Below are 24,220 nucleotides of genomic sequence, written 5' to 3'. Positions count from 1 at the left end.
TGAAACTCATAGACACCAATGGAAAATTAATCATTGACACCCAAGAGATGAAAGACAAATGGAGAATATATTTAGAGACACTTTTTCAAGATCAAAGAACGGATTATAGGCATCCATTTTCAGAGAGGATGACGGGCCCGGACATACTTAAATCCGAGGTAAAAGAAGCAATAAAACGGATGAAAAGCAGGAAAGCTGTAGGGCCTGTTAATATCGAAGCTGAATTTTTAAAACTCTTGGAGGAAGAAGGAATAAATTGGATCACGGCTGTCTTCAATAAAATATACAATACAGGAATCATCCCTGATAAATGGCTAGAATCAGAATTCATAGCGATACCTAAAAAAGAGGGGGCTAAAAAGTGCGAAAAATATCGAACAATCAGCCTAATGAGCCACATGTTGAAACTGTTTCTTAGAGTCATCCATGGAAGAATTTAGGGTAAGAGCACCAGTTATTGGCCTCTTAAGGAGAGCACGTCGATATATCTATGAAATGTTTTGTCACTGTGACCTATTGTAACTATTTTTAACACCATGGAATTTTAATATTATTTCTACATATTGCAAAATTTTATTACGTTAATATTTCGTGTGTGAAAATATTTTATATGTGTTCTTTTGTAAACGTGCAAATGAACCAGTTATTGGCCACCCTGTTCCAGTTATTGACACCATATGTGTTAGTGATTGGCCATCATTTTTTAAAGAGATATTTTACCAAATAATTCATAAGTTAAAATAGATAGATAGGTAGGTGTTTGGGTAAGCAAGGATTTTGTGATGAGTGTGGACACAAAAAAAAAAACATGTCAAAGTAAACTTTTATTTTTTATTTTGGCAAGATTCGCAAACATATACTTGATCTGTGTCGCCATAGAATCTTATTATGCAAGTTACATGATATGTTCTAAGACACATTTGGCATCTAATGCCTTCTTTACACTCTGTAATATTTAGTACACATAGATAACACGCACCTTTAGTAACTTTTTGGTTTTTAAAATGTGATGGAATGTTTGATACCAAGTTTTTATTTTTAAAACGCGGAAGAACGTTTGATACCAAGTTTCGATTTTCAAAGTGTGAAGGAATATTTGATAATAAATTATCAGATAGAATTTTAATTTTTGTTGAGGACTGATCTGTATTATCATCAAATAATTTCCGTTTGGGTACAATTTTTTTCTTAGGGCTTGGAGATTTAGTGTGGGCAAGAAATATTTGCGGAGATAATCTCAAATTCACTTCTGGTGTAGTTGAATGCTTGAAAATGTTAATATTATCTTGGTTATTTACAGAGCTTGATGATTTTGTGTGAGAATGAGATTCTGGTACAGTAACTTTGACAAATTCAGGTAGTGGTGGCTCAAAAACCTCAATATTGTTACTTCTACTTTCCTGGTTTAGAGGAGAAAACACTTTCAATGCTTTTTTTATCTTTTTTTGATATTTTTCAATAGGAATGTGAACTTTTACACCTTTTTTTAATTTTGTTGAGGTTATTTCTATGGGTTGTCTACTTTTCTCTTCAGACTTAAAAGTTTTAGCTAATTTTTTGGGATTTTTATTATTCGAGCTTTTTATTTTCTTTTGATTTTCCTTAATACTCTGTTTTTCTTTTCTTTCAAGTTTTCTCCGTTCCTTTTTACGCTCCTCTTCTAATTTTTTTTCCATTTTTTCTTTTTCTATTTTTCTTCTATCTGATGAAGTTAGAACAAATGGAAGCTTTTGAGTTTCCTTCTTTCCTTTTCGTGCTGGAGTATCTGGCCATATTAAGTAAGTTGCAATAGATTTATTTGTAGCATTTACAGATATATTTTCAGAAATGTTTAGGGATTTCTCGGGTTTTTTGGTTTTTTGACCTTCTTTAACCGTTTTCGTCAAACTTGATTCAGCTTGATTTGTATATTCTTGTATTCTTTGCATGTTGAAAATTTCATTCTCAGGTACCATTAAGGTTTCGTTCTCGATTTCAGGAATGTTTACAATTTCAGTATCATCTATTATTACAGGTATATCATTTTTATCGAAAATTACTTCACTTGTGTCTAAAAATTTTACTTCTTCGTCTAAAATATTTTCTTGTTCGTCGTTTGTAGAAATTTCTACCGATGATTTTTCTGTAAATGCTGAAAAGATTTTTTTCAATATTTGGTAATCATCAGATTGAGTTTTACAATTATTTCGACATATCTCTTTAAGTTTGTCATTGCCAACTATTTCACAAAATTGTTTATAAGAAATTGTTTTATTTGGATCAATAAGTGTTGGTAAATCATTGTGCTCATCCAGATTATCTTCAGTTTCAAATTCTTTCCCAAGACATTTTGAATAGTCAAGAGCAGAAGAATTCCAAGGAAATATACCGCATGCCCTAAACCCACTTCTGATAACATCTGGATTTAACCTATCTATAGCAGATTTTAAAACAGGGGCAAACTGTACTTTCGTTAACACTTTTTGGGGGTTGTCTCTCCTAAACTCAAGCACAGCTTTGTTCCAAAAAGTTTTTAGAGGCTTAAATGCAGCCACATCCGCTGGTTGTAATAATCTCGAGGCATTAGGATATAAAGCTACTAAAATAATTTGTAAATCTGTACAAAGTTGACTTGTCTGTACAGTTAAATGGGTTTTATGCCCATCAACAAAAAGTATCACCGGACGTGTAATATTATTTCGATCTAAATAAGGGTTAAATATATTTCCAATATATTCATAAAAGTTTTTAGTAGTAGTTTTTAGTATATCATTTGGCAATCTTTTATGGGGATAAATTATCATAGGAGGTAAAATATTGCCTATTGCAGAAAATGTGAACATAACTGTTAAGTTAACCTTTGGGTTATGTTCAATTTCATAGACGTTTCTGGAACCCTTCATAGCCAAAACCTTTTTATTTTTGGGACATAGATAAAAACATGTCTCGTCACCATTGAAGATTCTTGTTGGGTCTTGAAGAACGTCTGAAAGTCCTTTTTTATTTAGATAAGATTTTATGTTGTCAAACCATTTGGTAATATCCCTTTGGTTAATGTTTGAACTTGCTGATGTCACTCCCTCTGAAGTCCTTAGCGAAATGTTGGGATTGCGCTTTAGAAATGCTGATAGCCATGTTCTACCTGGTCTATTTTCAACAAATGGATTAACTCTAGAGTTACTCTCTAAAAATGATTTAACGGAGTCCTTAATGTCGTCAACACGAACAGGAAATCCTCTATTTTGACAATGAAAAATCCAGAGTTTCAGTTGTTCCTCTTCATCCTTCGAAAGAAATGGATCTGGTCCATGGGTTATCTTGTAATGAAATTTTTCACTTTTCCGGTAACTTATAGTGGCTCTGGGAATATTAAAAATTCTTGAGGCTTCTCGCTCACTCATACCATTTTTAATTAACTCTAACGCTTTTTTAACATCGTCTTCGGAATACTTTTTTTTATAATTGTTTTCAGTTTTAGATCGTTTTGGCATATTTTCTAAAACAATTTATAATAATTAGTTATTGGCCACATATAAAACACTAGTTATTAACATATGTCAATCACTAGATTCTCACAAAATCTAATGTTTTAGTTATTGGCCATCTAGGCCAATAACTGATACATTGATAATTTCATGCATTAGTAGTTGGCCACCTTAAAATGTACGTTATTTGTATAAATAACGTTATATTCGTTATGCAGTTTGGAACAGGACATACACTATATTCTCACAAAAACATAAAATATAAAGTAGAAAGTAAATTGCAGTATATAGTACTTACCGACCAACACAAGTTTCTATAGGTAAATAACAAAATTTCGGTTGCAAACTAGCGGCACACAACAGCGTCTCATTCAACATCGAATACTGACTAAAATTTAATGGTTACCTTGAAACTAAATGTGTCATACTCTAGGAGACATGTTGCCAAACTTAAAAAAAGTAGTTAGAATTAACAAAATACCAACACTTTCCTAATTCTAATCAAAACATATTAGTAGGCCAATAACTAGCACATGGCCAACAACTGGTGCATTTACCCTATAAGAAGTGCGAGGAACAAATATCGGACAGACAGTTTGGCTTCAATAATGCAGTGGGTACCAGAGAGGCACTTTTCGGAGTACAGGTACTGATTCAAAGATGCAGGGACGTTAACTGCGACGTATACGCGTGCTTGATCGACTATGAAAAGGCATTTGACAGAGTTCAACATCAAAAGATGATAAACATTTTAAAAGAAGCAGACCTGGATGACAAAGACCTCAGAATAATTTCAGAACTATACTGGAATCAGACCGCATACATGAAAATTAACGGAGAAGAAACAGATCACATAAAAATACTAAGCGGAGTTAGACAGGGATGTATCCTATCGCCGTTGATATTTAATATGTACGCAGAGAAAATTTTTAACGAGGCTCTTTACGGAATAGACTAAGGCATCCTTCTAAATGGTGAAAGAGTAAACAATGTTAGATATGCCGACGACATCATGGTGATAGCAGATAGTTTAGAGGGACTTCAGAGGCTAATGGACAGAATAAACGAGTACAGTTAACAGTACGGACTAAACATTAATACCCACAAAACGAAACAAATGATTATCAGCAAGGAGAATATAAATGGGGCTCATCTTTACATTAATGGGACGCAGATAGAGCGAGTGAAACAGTATTGCTACCTGGGAACTATTATAAACGAACAGTGGAGCAATGTACAGGAAATAAAGTGCCGCATAGGAAAGGCAAGAACGGTCTTTAACAAAATGAGCGCCATCTTCAAAATTCACAACATATCCCTAGATACAAAAATGAGACATTTGAGATGCTATGTTTTCTCTGTGTTGTTGTACGGGGCGGAGGCATGGACGCTTACAGACACCACTATTAAAAAACTTGAAGCATTTGAGATGTGGCTTTATAGAAGAATGCTGAGAATATCATGGACAGTAAGGATCACGAACAACGAAGTTCTAGAAAAAAATGAAGAAGGAACCAGAGATTGTGTTTACAATCAAACGCATAAAATTGCAATATCGGGGACACGTTATGAGAAATCAGCACCGTTACTCCATGCTGCAGTCTATATTGCAAGGTAAAGTCAAAGGTAAGCGAGGACCCGGTAGAAGGAGACTATCATGGCTGCGGAATTTAAGAACATGGTTTAAGAAAACCTCAACGGAGCTGTTTCGAGCCGCAGCGAGCAAGGTCATGATTGCCAATATGATTTTCAACATCCGAAACGGATAGGAACCAGAAGAAGAAAAAGAAGAAATAATTGAAATTGACAGTAGAGTACCAGATATAACTTTAAATTAAAAAATATACAGGGTGAAAAGGAAGTAAATGACGAAGAAAATATAGTAAAGGGAAAATAGATAGATTGAAAAAAAAATGAAAGCGAAAGCAAGTGGGAAGGATAACTAAAAGGGAGTTTAGATAGAATAAGATAGAATAGAAATATGTTTCATTGTCACTGAAAATTGTACAATTTTATAGACAAAGCTTACAAAAAGTAAAAAAAATAACAATAACAATTAAAATTTACTAAAATTACATAAATCGTCAATATCACAAAATAAAATATAATAAAATATACAATCCATTGCAAAATTTAACTAAATTGCAAATTGCATCATAAAGCCTTACGAACTAGTTTACGAATAATTTTAAGTTGCTGCATGTGATACCCAAATATACAAAAAAATACTTTGGTTGCTTGCAGCTAAACGTACTGTAATTTCGTTAGTTATTCGTTAAGAAACTCTTCCACTGAATAATATGGTCTTTCAGATAGATAGGCTTTTGTCAATTTACGGAACTTAAGAAAAGAAGTTGTAGATTTAAGTCGCAAAGGGAGATAGTTGTAATAATTTTTTTGTCGAATATATTATAGATATTATAACTCAGTGGACGGGATCGGTAAATACATATCAAAGGTTGAATTTCTGGTAGAGTAGTCATGATTAGGTCTTTCTGAATAAACATGTAGGTGTTTACGAATTAAGCAAACACTTTCTAGAATATATAAAGAGGGAAGAGTTAAAATTCCGTGATTGTTGAAGTAGCTTCTGCAATGTATTATTCTATTGAGGCCAAAAAGATACTGTATTGCTCTTTTTTGTAATTTAAAAATAATATCGGATTGGGCAGCTGTACTAAAACCCCAAAAAGAACGACCTCGAGTCTCTATCGAAGATGAGACTCGAGCAAAGAAAAATATGTTATTTTGGAAAATGCCAAATTGATTTCGTTCGAAACGGATCTTATTGCGTAGCAGGCTGAGGCTAGTTTCTTACTTAACAAATCGATATGAATCAACCATTTAAGGCTGTTGTCTATAAAAATACCAAGAAATTTTACAGAATCAACGATACTGATCTGGCTGTTATTAAAAAACAAGGGTTAAAGAGCTTCTTTATAGGATAATGCTACTGTCTTATCCACGTTAAAAGAGAGTAAACTCTCATTACTTGTAAAGTTACTCTCTTTGCAACTCTCCTACAACAATAATATTGTATGAAGAGTTGCAATATTAGAGTTGGTAAAAATGTACAAACACATAAAAAAAGGAATAATACTAGATTTCAGAGCAAACAACTACCTAAGCAAATATATTAAAAACAAAAAGAGTCAAAAAAATAAAGCACTTACAGGTAGTGTATAAGTACAAACTTACATGTGGTGACTGCCCAAAAACTTACATTGGTCAAACTGGTAGAACCTTCAAGAAAGGTATAGCAGGGCACAACATAAAAAGGCTTTTATTAATAGAAAAAAGATTCTACCTATGCACTTCACCTTCTAGATCATAATCATTTTTTTACCTATCATTCTAATAATTATATTATCGCCCTGTGATTTTGCTTTGTGGGAAGTACTTAAAGATAAAGTTTTTGCCACCCCGATACGGAATATGTAGCACTTAAAAGTCAGGCTTGCAGAAGAATTTGAAGTTCTCCGTGCCAACTTGGAGTGTAGAAAGACTTGTTTTACTGTATATAAGTGTGGCCAAAAATATATTGATAAAGGTGGTTTTCATTTTGAACATAAAATGTAAATTATGCACTTTTTTGTACCTACTTATTTATAATTAACAATAAACGTTTTTTTTGCTCCAGTTATGTTTGCTTTTATTAATAAACAAAACTGTTAATCGTCCACTCGGTATATTGTGTTTTATTCGTATATAAACTGTCAACTATCTGAATTATGCATGTAATTTATTTTGCTCCAGTATATCATTGTTAGGGCTCGTATTTACATTGGTACTCAGATATACACAATAGCTGACTATTTAATATTTTTGTTGTACTAATGATAATGATTTTTTTTTATATTCAGCCTGTACTCTAGCCCTTATAGTTGACTTACTTCTGTTATGCAATTCATTAAAATAAAATGAAACATAGATACATAGCAATATGTATAATAAATACATCTAAAATTTCATAGGGTGTCCATCTTTATATAAAACTTATTGCTTATCATCAATACAAGACGAAAAATTGCTTCTTTCCGGGCCAAAGGAAACAAGTAACCCTTGTAACTCACACGTATATATGTCCCTGTTCAAACCCTTATCACAATAAATAAAAACAAGCTGCCAATTTTTTCGCTTAAATGGTCTGCAAACACGAAGATCTGACTGTCTTATATATGTATCGAACAAGCCTCGGTGATTGGCAAGACGAGGTTTCCGCTTTGACTTTTCTGGAGGAAAAAAAAGGTTAACGATTCGATTTTTTATTAGTTGCTATCTCTACACAATACGGAATCGGAGGTGGAAACTTCAAAAGAACCGATGAGTTAAACAAAGTCTTCTTTCGTACAAACGGAAACTATCCCGAGGTTAAGCACTTAATTTGGCGTGAAAGTGAGCTTGAGCTCTGGTAATAGTGTAAGATTACAGTGGCGTGTTAATCGCATGTTTTTCGAGCCTCAAAGAAATATTGGTTTGATCTGACCCTTATTTTGAAATTCTTTCGTATTTTTTTTAGATGTATTGAAGAGAAAAAAGAAAGAGAGAGTTATTAAATACATGTTCGAATTAGAACTACTCGATTACTTAATTAATGTTATATATTAACGAATAACAAATAAAATAACGGCAATGTTAGTATGGTTTTCAGATTAACACTTACAATTTTTTTTATTAACAAAACCGCATCAGCTAAATTGGCTATTAGCGAAACAATAGTAGCAAACAATAATTTGTATTACATTTATATGTTTAGATAGCGTTTAGAATTTTAATTGCAGTTAAGAAACTTTTTAGATTTCAAATATTGCACTGTAGAGTTAAAATATCACTTAGTTTGTTGGGTATATTGTACAACATGCGCTTTGACGTTAATGCTAAACATGTCTCTAATACTTATATGTTTGATTGTTAACTTTTCTTCACAGTTGTCGCATCTTGGTTTTTGTTTGCTGGAAAACACATGGCTATTAGTTAATGGCATATGTCCCAGCCAGAGTCGCGTTAATATTACCTGGTCTCTCCGACTTTCTGGTACTCTTGGCCGATGATACTTTCCACTAGTTCTTCCCACATATATCTCACTTTACGTTTGACCGCAGCTTGCACGTCCGCACTCGTAAACGTTTCAGTAAGTACACTCCGCACTATCACTATAGTAAAATTCATTAACCGATGCAGGAAGATGTAAACATTACCACGTGTATGCCTGCAATAGGGCCGCATTTGGGATTATCTTTTTGTTTAGTCAGAATATATATTATCTTACAAAATACGAAATTTATATTTTAATTTTGCAAAAGTGCTCGACAAAGAACCTGAATGTTTTAGTTGATATCCGATAATAGGAACCATTTATACAGGGCGAAAAACCCAAGAATTTATTTTTTTTTGCCAACAATTTTACGTACACAGTGCCTGCAAAAAATATAAGTTTTATTTTTAATTTTTACTATACTTAGTTGTTTGTACAATTATAAAAACTTTCATAATAATAATAACAAAAAAAATACTCATTACTCAATTATGTTGAAATAATATATATATATATATATATATATATATATATAATTATATATAATTATATAATTATTAATAAGTCGTGACTCGTCACTGTTAAATTATCTAAATCTGAAAATTTTGGGGAATGCATATGTAGGTACTATAAATATGTCATCAGAACAAAACGTAAAGTCTATAAGCTCTCATGTTTTGATGATATTTTCTTCGCCACATCACAATGTCGTCTCTATCTAGTAAAAAAGCGTTTCTTCCCCTACGTTTTAAAATTAAGTTTTTCAATATTCGGTAAAATGTGGTTTTCGAAAAATTTGGCAAATCAGGGTCATAGTTCACCTTCTGTAAAACCTTATCAACGGTGGGTATTTCGTTGCTCATAAAAAAATTATGAACCAGTCTTCTAATGGCATTTTTGTCAAAATCATCAATTTTGTCAAACTTCTTTTTCCGGGTCAGACATACTTTTGGTCCAGCGAATTGATGATTCGTTTTGTATTCCTTTATCACCGTAAACACACTTCTATTACAAACTCCAACTTTATCAGCCACTTTTTTCACAATATCTTCAACCACTAATTTCTTGTCTTTCACATTTAAAAACATTTAAAATGATTTCTTTAACTTCAACGCTAAGAGGACTCCATGTATTTTCAACCAATTCATCAGCAGAATCAGTGGATGACATTTTTGGTTTCAATATCAGTTATTGAAATACGTGGTTATTGTTACAGTAATCACAATCACGTATAGATAGGGTCGTTATACAAATAAAAATATATACTTAAATAGTTTTAAATCGCACAAAAAATAATTGCTAATTCAACATTAACAGCATAAATATAATTTATTGTCCTTTAACCATCAAGATGACTAAAAATATACTCACAAATCGATTCAAATTATAAAATTTCAATACCGAAATATAATACCTACTTAAATCCTGTCCGAACCTGTATATGTTCCGACGACGTCGGCAGTAACGAAATAAAGATGGACATTTCGGTTAGTTTTTAAATATTCTTGAAGAACTGTTACTTGCATGTATGCATAAAATATTCATTAATTTTATGAATCGGATTATTTTTTTTACTTACTATGTATTCAGTGATAAAAATAATTTATATACTATGCAATAAACACTAATAGTTGAGAAAATAAAAAAATTAATAAAGTGTCATAATTATACTGTTACTTATCGGAACGAGTAGACTCATTTGGAACATCTTTAACAATCATCTGTTAAATTTATCTTTGTTTATACGCCCTGCATCGCTTAATGAAAGTAGGTTTAGTTGCAGCTGCTTTTGAAGCGATGTCTGCCTCTTCATTTCCTTGAATTCCAATATGGAATGGTACCCAGAAGAATATAATATTTTTTTATTCAGTTGAGCGGTATGAACTTCTTGTTTTATCTTGATGACCAAAGGATTAGTTGGATAGACATATTGGATTAACTATACGAAACATAGAGAGTGTGAGAGTATAATATGATTGGTATTATTGGATGCGTTGACAGCAAGGGAGGCCTGGTATAGAGCGTATAGTTTAGCAGAGTAAATGGAGTACTCTGAAGGGAGTTTGTATTTATTTTTCGATGTTGGGGTTATAACTGCAGCACCAGTAATTGTTAAGCATATCATTGAAAGTGGATTTGAATAACTGTGGGTTTGCTGAATGTTTGTCGAAGGAAATGAGGCGAGTTAGGCACTGAGGGTTCTTTATTCGCTATGGAGGAAATAAGGACGATTGAGAGGTAAAACATTCTGAGAACGTATATTTTAATTGATTTAAGTAGCTTTTAATCCTTGCGTAAAAAGGTTCGGTGATTCTTGGCTTATTTATAAGAAATGAGGAAACTTTTCTGTAAAAAAGTGAATAGTATGGTACTTACAGGTTTTATTAAAATGATCGCAATGGTAATAATAAGCACACGAATGTAAATAACTGTTTCTTACACATTTTATTCGACAAATAATATTATTATGATTATGAATCCTAAAAACATATTACTATAGTTCATTTATAATTCATATTTCCAACAGTAAGCAATTGCTAGTGAAGCCAAACAGGGCGTTCTGAGGTGCAGCAGGTCTGAGACACATCATTTTTGTAAGGTTCTAAAACTATTTTCTTGTGGCATGTCTAAGTCATATATTATGTTTATATGGGATTGAGCCCACGGTTCGTACACTTACTACGGTTGCCTCTTCCGCCTAAGCAATGAACATTAAGCCCGAAACTGTACTCTCGTGACGTAATTCTTCCCCTTCAACCAATCAATACTGCAATCGACCTGCCCTCTACATTCAGTTTCAATCGCGAATAAATGGGTTTTGTATTCTTGTGTACTCTGGTGACGTAACTCAAGCATCCCCCACCCCAGTCGGAAGAGGCAACCGTAGTAAGTCTACGAACCGTGGTTCTCATCTCTGTATTAGATATTTCTAAAACAACGCAACGTTGCCAAGCAACACAGAATACACATCACTGTTTACTGTGCAACACAACTGTGTATAACTGTTGGTTTAATTTTCAATGCTAAGAATATTTTTTGATAATCAAACTACAACGATTTCTCGAGCTAGTACTGACCCAAACACAAAAATTTGTTTTTCATAGAAATCCTATTTCCAGTGAAAAAAATATAAAAGCAAAATGCATTTCTTAGTAAGCGATTTTTTATACTGATTAGGCGTTAATTTCGCAAGGGAGAGCGACAAGAATGTACGTCAATGTAATTACCTTCCTCTTTCAGAGCTAATTTTATCTAACCAAAAATGATGAAATAACATAAAGTAAGTCAAGTAACTAAGCTCTCGACCTCCAATTTTCCGCTCTGATACTTTTTCTTTCATCGTTAAGAGAAAATTGAGCGCAGTCCTTAGAATCCACACTCCCGAAATCATGTTAATCGCATCAGGAGGATTTGACACCGTCCGAGCAGACCTTAAAAACAAACATAACCGTCCGTAAAAAAGGATTATTATTTATTGAGTCGTGCCGAATATCGAACGGAAAGGTAAGTTGGATAAAAAAGGTCTTTTTATTGTGCCACTGATATCTGAAGAGTTGACAATCATTTATTGAACCGGAATTGTAGGGTACTGAATTCAGCTATCAGTATATCAAGTTTTTGTATTCTATTTAAATTTTTTGGCTGATCAAATAAAAATTTTATTAAGGTAAAATTTTTACTATACTTGGTTCGCAATTCCCAGTCCGAACTGTCTAGTGAATTTAATAATTATTTTTTTGCGAAGTTTGTTACTTTTTGACAGACTAAAAGTGGCTGGAAATTACTATACAAACAAGCACACGTACTCATAGCCAATATTAATAGTAAACAAACTAAATAGTAAATAAAATAGAACTTTGCGATTTACCGACAATCAATGATTATTTATTTGCACCATATAATAAATATGTATGTTAAATTATAACAACTAAAATATATTTTTTAAATATATACTGTATAACTATATATACTATATAAATGTAAAATTTGATAGGTTTAGTATATACTTCCACTATTTAGAATAATTCTTCTTTTTTTAAAGAAAGAAGTCTGCAATAGTAGGATACGTGAGCTATTTTTTTTTTTGCTTTAGGATAAATACCCACACAGCCAGACACAAATTTTTAAACACAGATACAAGGATTACACAGAGATTACACTCTTCTCGCCCAGGGGCCGATCTGGGCATTTTTATAAACGATAAAAGGTAGGCCTCGGACAGATAGGTATATGTACATTAAGGAAAGACATCAGGTATTAACAAAGGTGGTTATATTTGTATATTCGTTGTTCTGACGAAAGACAGTAAACAATCGTAAATTTCTTTTCTGCCTAAAGCAAGAAGATGCAGTATATTAAATGGGCTTTCAATGTTTAATTTTAAAAGTTTCCTGAAAAGCTCATTAAATTGAGCTCTATATTTTAAACAATCAAAAAAGATGTGGTCCAGGTCACCGATTTTATTACAGGCTTCACAAAGATCACTCTCAAGTATTTTTATTTTATATAAATGTGCTGGATAACATGCGTGACCAAACTTCATTCTGCTGATAGTAGTTATACTTTTTCGACTGTAATCGTACTCATTGTACCAAGGTTTTCTCCTTAATTTGGTTTCAAGTCTGGTGTAACGTGTTGGATCTATAAAGCTGTACTCTTGCCATAAATAGGACCATTTCCTCATCATTCTCTGTTTGGCTATGATTATTTGTTCATCTGCAGTTAATTCGTAATTTATTTGTTTCCCCTTTACTATGCTTTCTTTGGCAATTTTATCTGCAATTTTATCGTTTGTTATTCCTGCGTGTGCTTTGACCCAGAAGAATTTTATATATTTATTTTGATCTCGTAAATGTTCGAGTATTGCTTGGATGCTAAAAATAATGTCATTAGTTGTGTTTGAGTTTGATTTTAAAATTTTAAGAACGGAAAGTAAATCGGAAAAGATTATAGCATTCTGATCCTCTTCCTGATGAACATATTCTAGTGCTTTTAGAATTGCTAAGAAATATACTTGAGCTATTAATACTGAGAAGTAGGAATTGTTGTGTTGTAGGTTTCCGATAATGAATATGTCAAAATATGCCCGAGCTAAGCGAATGGAGTATAAATAACGGGTTTTCACTGTTCACAATAAGAATAAAATATTAACTATTTATAAGATAATATTATGTGTTCAAATGAGGGAATAGCATTAGTTAATCTTTTTGATACCAATATTTTAAAAATTGTGTGTCTGTGTGTGGGGCATCATGGCATCTGACAAAACCTATTTGCCACAAAACATGAAAATAATTAATTATTTGAAATGTTTCATATAGTCTATTTCTTTAAACTAAAACACTATTTTTGCATTACTGATAAAATTTATGATAGAATCAAGTACCGATTTATCTGAGGAAGACGAGAGAGCTGTAATATTTAGTGGCAATGGAATCTCATTGTGAATTTGTTTTTGATACACAATTGAAGAGAACTGAGAGTTCAGAGAACATTAAAAGAATATGTGATTTAGATCACCAATAGATACGTTGTCACAGATACAGATAGCAGAGTTAAGTATTCCAATTTAAGTGTGAATGCTAAAATCATGATTTGTAGATGCATTTACAATTTTTTTGTAATAAGTTTCCCATTTACAACTGATAGTAGATTTGAGAGCATTATTGAAATTTTTTAAATTAAATACTTTGTCAATATAGTAGCAACTGTTAGTACTTTCTGCGGCCATATTGACACTTTCATTACCTTCGACTCCGCAATGTCCTTTTTTCCAAATAAATGAAACAGTTTCATTATTTTTGGTTAAGAACCATAATTAATTTTTTTATGTTCAAAATTAAGGCATTTCGGAATTGATTAAGTGGGTCACTGCTAATAGCTTGTAATGTTGACTTTGAGTCTGAAATTATTGCAACGTTCGTCAATGTTTGAGTATCATTTTAATGCTTTTTTTAATGGCAAAGGACTAAGCGGTAAAAATGGAACAATAATTTGAAATTCTGTAATTTTCAATGATTTATGCTTGAAACAAAAAATTTTGAACCTGTATTTTAATCTGTTTTTGACTCATCTGTATATATTTTTGTTAAGCTTGACTCAAAACTATTCAGAATGGATTTTCTCATGGCTTGGTTTAAGATATTACAATCTGATTACTAAATGAATATGGTGGTAGGTTTATCAATTATAAAATCGAAATGTTGTGCATACAATGGTATTTTATTAAGTTGAAAAATGTCGATTAAAAATAAGTTCGTATTAGTAAAAGCATCTGGCAAAGGAAGAGAGTTTTTCTTTTTCCAATAATGATTTGTCAAATTTTCAATTACAAGAAAAGTAATTTTCGTTAGACCTTTATACTGTATTCAATCAAGAGTAAGTTGGTTAGTGTTAGAGGTAGAGTCTACATCCATAATCCAAAATCGAGCGAATATAACACTTGTCGAATATTAAGGAAATTTGTTGATGCGCGCTCCAGTTCCGTTTGGAGAGGAAGCGCAGAACATTCATTCCCTTTTCACTACTTTATTTGAAATACGTAATATGACTAGTTGTCGGTCAGATAGCAAAGCGGGTCAGGCGCCTGACTCTTATTCGCTTCTTAATCTGCGGCGTAAACTAGAATATGCTGGTATCTGATTGGCATATGGTGGAGCAATATGACTAGTCCTTGAAACTTTTTTATCTATAATTATACCTGAATATTTATATTCGTTAAACATATGGATAGTTTATTTACTCAAAGAGCAAATATTGACTAACTCATATCTTTGCCTTGTGAGGCACATCACAGCTGTCTTTACTGGTGAAACACTAAAACCAATATCGTCGAGCAAGTTTTGTAACTTATCGAAAATAAGTTTTAAGTCTATCATGCAGCGTTCATAGGTATCATGGCTGACATAAATGCATAAATCGTCCGCGTATTGAATAATTCGTGTGTCATCGCTCATCAAATCATGTAAATATCCAGTGTATAAGTTAAACAAAAATAGACTTAAAATAGAACGCTGTGGAAGCCCATTGTAAAATACTCGTGGACCATCTAAAATATTATTATAATCTCGTAAAAATATATTTATATTAGCAAACAAATTTAAAATATATATATAGAGACTCTTTTATTGATACCAAATGCCACCATTTGGTATCACCATTTGGAATGTAGTATTTCCAAATCTATCACATTATAAGCTTCATTAAGGTCCACCAATAGATATAACATGTAATTATTTTTTGATAGCCACAATTGTACGTCTGTAACTAAGTGGGAGATTGCATTAATTATACCTATGCCTCTACGAAATCTCTACTGATTAACGTGATCTGCATTAAACAAAACGTTCGACTCTAAATTTTATAAGCCTTTCGAAGGTTTTTGTGATACTCGATAATAATGAAATAGGTCCGTAGGATGAAGGTAAGTTAAGTTGTTTCTTAGATTTTACTAGAAGACACACGACTATATTTTTAAGACTATCTGAATACTTTTATTTTAACCACAGATTATTAAAAAGTTTACCATTTTCAGGTAGTTTGTTTAATATCGTATAAGTGAACCCGTCAAGTCCAGGTGCGGTATTTTTTGATTTTTTTTAAGGCCAATTTTTATTCCGAAAAGCTAAAAATTTTTGAAGAACTGTCTGTGTCTTGGTAAAAGTGAAATTGATTAATATTATCGTTAAAATTTGGACCCGAAGCAGATGAAGGAGCAAATTTATAGAGAAATTTTCTAATTGTGGTTTTCTTTTTTGATGATGTTTATTGCAAATAGATCTTACAGATTCTCAGTTTTTATTTAATTTATTCAAAATATTTTTTTTTTGTTTAAGTTTGAAAGTACTCAGATTAGTAAATCGATGTAATTCTAGGTAAATAAAAAACATAAAATTACAACGAAAATTAAAAAAACACAATGAAACCTTAGTTGAAAAAAATATTAGATAAAATAATTCTATTGTACTAAAAATCGTTAAAAAAATTTTAAACCTTTGAAAATGAGCCACCAATAGCTTTTATATTCTATTATGCATTGAAATAAATCACATCGATAAATTATTTAAAATAAATCCTAAACAGGCATACATAAAATCTGCAAATTTGAATGGGGTATTTAAAATTTAAGTAAAATATTCGTGTGTCATTTAATGGATTTTATGTGTTTTGTCACTAAAATTAATGTGATAGCTTTTGCTTTCTAAATATCGACCTTTTATAATAGTAACCTATATATAGAACGAATTTTCATTAAGTATTGCTGAACTCTGTCAAATAAATGAATCAATCAAATACTGATCAATCAAAGATGTATTTTATATCAAATAAAACAAAACCTATATGGTGATATGGCACATCCGAAATTCTAGATCTAAGAAATAACATTTAATCACTATCACAGGTAACATTAACAAGTTCATAAGGTAGTTCATTTGTGATTCCTAAAAGTACTCCACCTCCTCACAGCCTATGGTCTGACCTATCTGTCCTAAACACTGTGTATCTATTGTTGAAAAGTTCAGAATCAAAAATAACTTTATTCAGCCAGCCTTTATTCAGGTCAATTATGTCATAGTTTTCAGTTAGAGTCAGTAAGATTGTCAAATGTCTACAACTGCCTTTTCTAAAACGACTTTTTACTTCGAAGGTTTGGTGTTGACAGGCATTGCTATAGTTCAAAAGTAGTAGTCTTCAATTTAGCATGATCCTTGGTCATAAGTTTATCATCATTATTTGTATACCCTTAATTTGTAAATGGTGTTCGTTAAACTGTTCTTTTCGTTGTTTTATTTTATCTTTATTTAGTCAGGTCGGTCAGATAGCCAAGGTGGCCAGGCGGCCGATTCTCATTCGCTTCACTGTCGAATGGTTCAGTGGATGTGGGTTCAATCCCTGGCTCGGTGTACAGAAAAATAAAAAAGGCTAACGCAGCAGTTTAAAATTCTAAAACGAATCTGCGGCTTAGACTAGAATATGCTGGTGTCTGATCCATGGTAGAGCAGTACGGCAAGAAATAAGGGCTTGCGGCTCGGTGATACTCCTCCATAGATCACTACCGGAAGGGCGTGAAGAAGGACTAACTGTTTGGCCATCGCGATCACCGGAATTCTCCAAAATGAATAATTTTTTCATATGGGGCTATATAAAAGAACTTGTATGCCATAAATCTTTAACAACATCAGATGATTATAGAATAAGAGAAGTTTTTAATAAAATTGATTTACAAGATATTGTTCTGAACCTATTTTCTGAAGCCACAATTAAAGGTTAAACTAAGTTTATTGACGTTTCAATTTCCACTTCGGAAATCGTTCTCAAAATACAAACATTAGTAAATTTACTAATTAAATAATGTAAAACATAATTTAAATTTTGTTTGAAATAATTAAAAGTCCAATAGGTATTAAAGATATTTTCTTATTGATTTTAAAAACATTTTACATATATCTACTCTACACATTTTTATATCTCTATTTTATTATTCAAATTTACATATGAATAACCTTAAATGAACATTTAAATACATTAAAAGCAGTTTCCTCTGGTGTGCTTTCTTTTTTCGTGCACCCCATGATTACATCTGTTGACATTTGATCACCAAAATTTTTCTTCATTGCTTCGGAAATAGCAGCGATGTTTGGATTACCTTCTTCGTCAAGAAAACCGATCTTCTGACCGAAGCATAACACGAATTTTTTAAACTTGTCGTCTGTGGGGAAATTTCCCGCCAAGGCTTGGGCTACTGCTTGATCATCTATTCCTGTGGCAGCATTGCAATCTTTTTGTATATCCATTATCTTAGCTCTCATTTCTTCAGAAAGGCACTAAAATAAAACATTAGTAGTATATTTAATATTTATAAATAATTTAACACTACAATCATTTTTATTATTTCTTCTTTATCCTAATTTTATACGATGGACCCTTTTAACATTTTTTTAACAATGCATTTCTGCTTGATTTTGAGACTGATAACCAGAGCAAAGATTTATAGGCAACAAAAATTGAAGAAAAAGGCGGCTATATAAGTAAATATTTTTATTAAAAAGACAGAAATCTTAACAGATGAGTAACATATAGGTAATATAAGCAAATAACTTAATTATTTATTATCCAAATAAACTTAATATTAGATTAACACAAATATATTTATACAGAAAGAAATGCGAAGTCTCAACATTGACATACTTGGATGTAGTGAAGTAAGATGGCCCAATTTAGGTCAGCGCGCAATAGAAAACCACAAAATATACTATTGTGGAGATACTACAACAAGAAACAAAAACGGAGTGGCTATAATAGTAAATAAAGAAGTTAAAAAATGTGTACTTAGTTTTATAGGAATATCAGATAGAGTTGCAGTACTCAAAATTAATGCTAAACCAGTTAACGTGAACATTATTCAAGCATATTCTCCAACTTAATTTACTTTGTACCGTTTGACCTGAAGATGCTTTGCAAAGTGTAAAAAGCGAAACCGGTCGTTTTGGTAGTAAAATTAAATTGATTGTGAGTAAGTCTTATTTTATTTCTTTTACCTATTCCAAATAGGTAAATTTATCGACTGCCTTAAAATTATGGTGATCTATACTAAAGTTTTGTTTGGTGTTTCCAACTTTATGTCTGTTATGTGGAATCGATGCCACTATTGTCTTTTTATTCTTCGTTTAATGTACGGCCCATATTTTGTATAAACACATCCTTGTGTGGTGCATGCTATCAAATCTAAGTCGTCAGCGTAAGCCATATTCTTAGTTGGCTTAGTTAATATTGTCCTCCTATTGTTTAACTCGGCATGCCTTATAGTCTTTTTTAACGCTATATTAAAGAGAAGACAGCCCAGCGTGTTCCGTTTCGTAACGCCACATATGTTTCAAAGGCTTGTTTTTGCAAATCAGTTTATGCAGAGTTATTTCTGCTTTCTGCAAATTTCTTTACTCAGAGTTGTTTTTAAAGTTCTTAATAATTTATAGGGAATGTTAAGTTTATTCATTGCTTCATATAATCTACATCTCAGGATGCTATCATATGCTGACTTAAAGTCCACAAAGAGATGAAACGTATCGATATCAAATTCATGGGTTTTTATAAGATTTGACGTAGCACAAAAATTTGGTCAATTGCTAACCTACCTCGCCTAAAACCGCTTTGCTATTCCCCAAGGAGTTTTTTCACGTGGGTACTTAAACGGCTGTACAAGTTGTTGGAGAATATTTTGTACACGAACCATGACAAATCTCCCTTTTTGTGCAGTGTACATATGATTCCGGTGCTCAATTCCTCTGGCATTTGTTCCTCTTCTCATACTTTGACTATTATGCTGCAAATTTTATGTATGTTTAATAAGCTATGCGGGGATGCAGTTAACTCCTGGTACTTATTATTTTTGAGGTGTTTGATTGCGTCTTTCATTTCCAATATTAAATAATATCCTACGTAAGTGTTATTTCTAAGTATTTGAGCTAACATATCATTTTATAGTTCAGTATAAAGTAGTTCTTTGAATCTCCATTTCGCCACTGGTACTAAGCATATGTCCATTTGTATCCCAACACATCGTCAGTCATAATTTAAATTATTTTCTTGGTATATTTAGGATGTTGTAGAACTTTCAAGTTTTATTTTTCGGCTTTAATAATTGAAGCTCTTGCATAATTTGGTATTCACAAGTCCGATTTTTTCTTCAATGAACGCGTTTTTACTTCTTTCTGTGTTGTCAAAGGACTAATTAGAAACAGAAGTAGAAAATGGATACAAGGCAGAGAATACTCAATCATAGTACCAACAAACAGCACTAAAGATTAAACCGAAATGATTTAAAGGAAATATGCAGAGCGCTGCAAAAAGAGTACAATGAAGAAACTTCTGTTTTTTCAAACGTTTTTTCGAAAATGTATAAAAGACCAAAAAAAGATAAACTGATAAACGAAAGCAACGATAAAATATTCGATTTGAAGGGTTTTTTGAATAGCTGTTAAATGAAAGAGAACTGGACGCAATTCAAGACCAAAGTTGTGAATATTGTAAGAGCTAGGCAGCAATTATATTAAGTGCAGAAATTATGAAAGCAAGTAAAGAGCTATCAGGAAAGCAACTAGCTAAAGTATTTGATTGTATTTTAAAAAAATAGAAGATACTAGTAGAATGATTTGACGCACATATTTTCCTAATTCATAAAGAAGAATATCCGGTTATTTGCAAGAATTATAGAGGCATCACTGCCGGATACTAATTCGGCATCACTGCCGGTTATAAAGTATTTACCAGAATTCTGAAGAGATTAAATAAGTATGCAAAACCATTTTTGGGGAATATTAAACCAATTTAGTTGCAACATAGTAACACTTGTTACTTCAAATCAAACAACTTTAGAATATTTAGGAATAGAGTGTGAAGTAGCATTAAACAAAACTGCCAACAACAGAAAAAAAAGTGTCATTACAAAATTTATTACCGATATGTGTAGTCAATAAAAAAGACCTATTACAAAGAGAACCAAATAGGTATTTCAATTAAAAATAAATCAACAAATAACAACATAGTGTTTATAAACGCAGACAAAGGTCACACTGCTATTGCTATAGATTAAATAGAATATACGTAATAACAAAACAATAGAATTTTAAAAAAATCAGTACATTAAAGCGTTAGAAAGATTCAAAATCAATACTAAATTTAATAAAACAGAACTACATAAATTTTAAATCGTCTTGAAATTTGCATAAATTAGGACTACTTTGAATTTAATATTCAAATATTAATTAATAACAGTGCAGTCCTTATTATGGGCAATCCTCAAAGCCCATTTCTATCAGATATTTTTATGGATCATCTCAAACAAATATTTTAAAACATCTTGTAACAGTTTTTATATTAGTGCAAATATGTGGACGGTTTATTGGTATGCTTTACAAGAACTAACAAGCAACTTGACCAATTCTTCTTCTTAAGGTGCCCTCTCCATTACTGAAGTTTGGCTATAACTACAGCAAATTGTTCTCTATCTTGAGCTGTTCTTAGTATCGAATGTGTGCCCATGCCCGTCCAGTCTCTTACATTTTTCAGCCAGGAGTATTTTCTTCTTCCTGGGCCTCTTCTTCCTTCCATTTTCCCTTCCATTATCAGTCGTAGGCAGTTGTATTTTTGTTCTCTGTAAATATGCCCTAGATAACTTTTTTTCTGGTTTGTACAATATTTAGGAGTTCTCTCAGTTCCCATTCTTCTCAGCACCTCGTTGTTGGTCACGTGCTCTGTCCAAGAGATCTTCAGCATTCTTCGAAAAACTCACATTAATTTGCTCTATAGTCTTATAGAATTACCAATAGATACAGAACATAATCAGTTCATAAATTTTATAGATTTAAAAATTATTAGACTCGAAAACAAACATAAGTTCTACATACCTACCCATATCCACATAACCATACCAATTCACCATCCCATCCTACACAACATAAATTAGCAATCTACCATAGCATGGTACATAGATTAAGAGATATTCCCGTGTTAAATAACTTTGAGATAAAATTAAATATCATTATGCAAATAAAAGTTAACGATAGACACATCGAACAAATAATAAATAAAATTTTAAACCAAAAACTGCCTAATAGAGCCCTGAAAGCAGACTTTCTAACACAATAGAAAAAGCCAATACCTTCTGCTCGGTTATATCTACATCATACAGGCCAGATATCAACAGAATAGCCAAACACATAAAAAATAAAGGAATAACACCACCTTTCAAAACAAACAACTACTTAAACAAATATATTAAAAATAACAAGAGCCAAAAGAAATAGCACACTTACGCAGTTGCATGTGGTGACTGTCCAAAAACTTACGTTGGTCAAAATGAGAGAACCTTTAACAAATGTATAGTAAAACACAAAAGGGCTTTTAATAAAAGAAAAACAAATTCTACGTACGCACTTTATCTTCTAGATCATAATCATTCTTTTAATGATCATTTTCAAAGTATCCATATTTAAAATAAGGGCCTTAAGCTATTAGAATCTCTGGAATTTATTAAATTAAAAAATACAGATTCAGAAATAATTCGGACTGACTAACTTGAGACAAACAGCCCATCTCTTGTGAAAGGTACTCTTCCGAAACAGCTGTAGTGATAATCAATTGTAATTAATTTTATGGGAGTAAGAAAACAAAATCGCATAACAGAAGTCAGCAACAGATACGGACTACCTCTTAACATAAAGAAAACCAAGTTTATGACAATTAGTAAAAAACCAATACTAAACGCTCAACTTACAATCAACCAACAGAATATCGAAAGAGTCGAGCAATATACATATCTAGGCATCAATTTAAATAGCCAATGGGACCACTCAACAGAAATTAAATAGCGAATAATAAAAGCAACAGCAGCATTCGTTAGAATGAGAACCATTTTCAACAGTCGAGACATATCATTAAAAACAAAATGCCGTCTATTGAACTGCTACATATTCACAGTTCTGCTCTACGGAATGGAAGCATGGACACTGACTGTTGCATCTATGAATCGGCTCGAAGCTTTCGAAATGTGGTGTTATAGGCGCATCTTACGTATATCCTGGGTTGACAGAGTTACTAATGTGGAGGTCCTGCGTAGAATGGGGAAAGAATGTGAAATTCTCATGACCGTCAAAACTAAAAAGTTGGAATATCTAGGACATGTAATGAGAAATCAAGAACGTTACGGCCTTCTCCAGCTGATTCTCCAAGGGAAAGTAAATGGTAAGAGAGGACCGGGAAGAAGACGAATTTCCTGGCTTCAAAATTTACGAAAGTGGTATAACACGACTACCACTGAACTGTTCCGCGCTGCAATAAATAAAGTAAAGATAGCCGTGACGATCGCCAACATCCAAAACGGTTAGGCACTTTAAGAAGAAGAAGAAGAAAACAAAAATTTTCGTTGTATTATTGTTAGAATTTTAAATCTATTAGTGACTGATATTACTACAGTAATATAGCAAACGCAGTTGTAAATCGTTTTTATTTTACCATTTATCTCTCCGACTATAAACAATCGATTAGAGATAAAATTTGATAAAACAAAAAAATTTTTAAATATAATGTCAAAATATTTAAGAAACTGAGACAGTAGACATAAACATATATGTAATACTAAATATTACCTCTCCTTGTAAAATAAAAACACCAAAGAACAGTAATATTACAGAATAATACATTTTTATTAAAACCTACTGAAACCAGTCACTATTTGCTTTATTTTGAAAAAAGAAGGAAGGTTTTCATTTATACCACAATTCTCCCTACCTCTCGCAAAATGCTTATTAAAGAAAATTTGTACGTAATTATCAAGAATACGCCTTGAAACCTTCTAGCAATTAACCAATCTTCGCTGCGATAATTCTAATGCATGTTTGTGTCATTTCATGCATAGTCAGATGCATAGATATATTATTAAAAATAAAGATGTCACATTTATTTTGACTCATGTGCACAATACTGCAATTATGTATCTAAAAAAGGTGGGTATTTATTGTAGTACCCGATTCGAAGTTACCTTTTTATTAGGTATTAGTCGAATAATAAAGTACTAGGATATGGATGATAACACTTGGTATAGTCCTTTTCCATCATATTGATAGCACATTATGTGTGCAAATCCTCAACAGGTCAAAAAACCATAGGCGTCACCCTATACTTGTTTTGAAATAAATAAAAAAAATTAATATTTTAAGATGCCGTC

At 32.0% G+C, this 24,220-nt stretch overlaps 2 protein-coding genes across 2 annotated transcripts in view; one reads left to right on the top strand and one right to left on the bottom strand.

Annotated features, from left to right (window-relative positions):
- Positions 1 to 24,220, top strand: part of LOC140433617 (cell adhesion molecule Dscam1-like) — a 757,823-nt gene that overhangs the window by 484,055 nt on the left and 249,548 nt on the right. The gene's annotated exons all lie outside the window — the stretch shown is intronic.
- Positions 17,905 to 23,731, bottom strand: LOC140434210 (B1 protein-like). The gene is made up of 2 exons (XM_072522299.1): positions 23,643 to 23,731; positions 17,905 to 18,323 (listed from the first exon to the last, which is right to left on the bottom strand). The coding sequence occupies exons 1-2, from the start codon at positions 23,694 to 23,696 to the stop codon at positions 17,988 to 17,990; spliced, it is 390 nt and encodes a 129-aa protein (XP_072378400.1). The 5' UTR covers positions 23,697 to 23,731; the 3' UTR covers positions 17,905 to 17,987.

This window comes from Diabrotica undecimpunctata, chromosome 2 (assembly GCF_040954645.1).
Source record: "Diabrotica undecimpunctata isolate CICGRU chromosome 2, icDiaUnde3, whole genome shotgun sequence".
NCBI lineage: Eukaryota > Metazoa > Arthropoda > Insecta > Coleoptera > Chrysomelidae > Diabrotica > Diabrotica undecimpunctata.
Note: the sequence above shows the minus strand (reverse complement) of the source record. Positions and strands in the feature narration are given on the sequence as shown.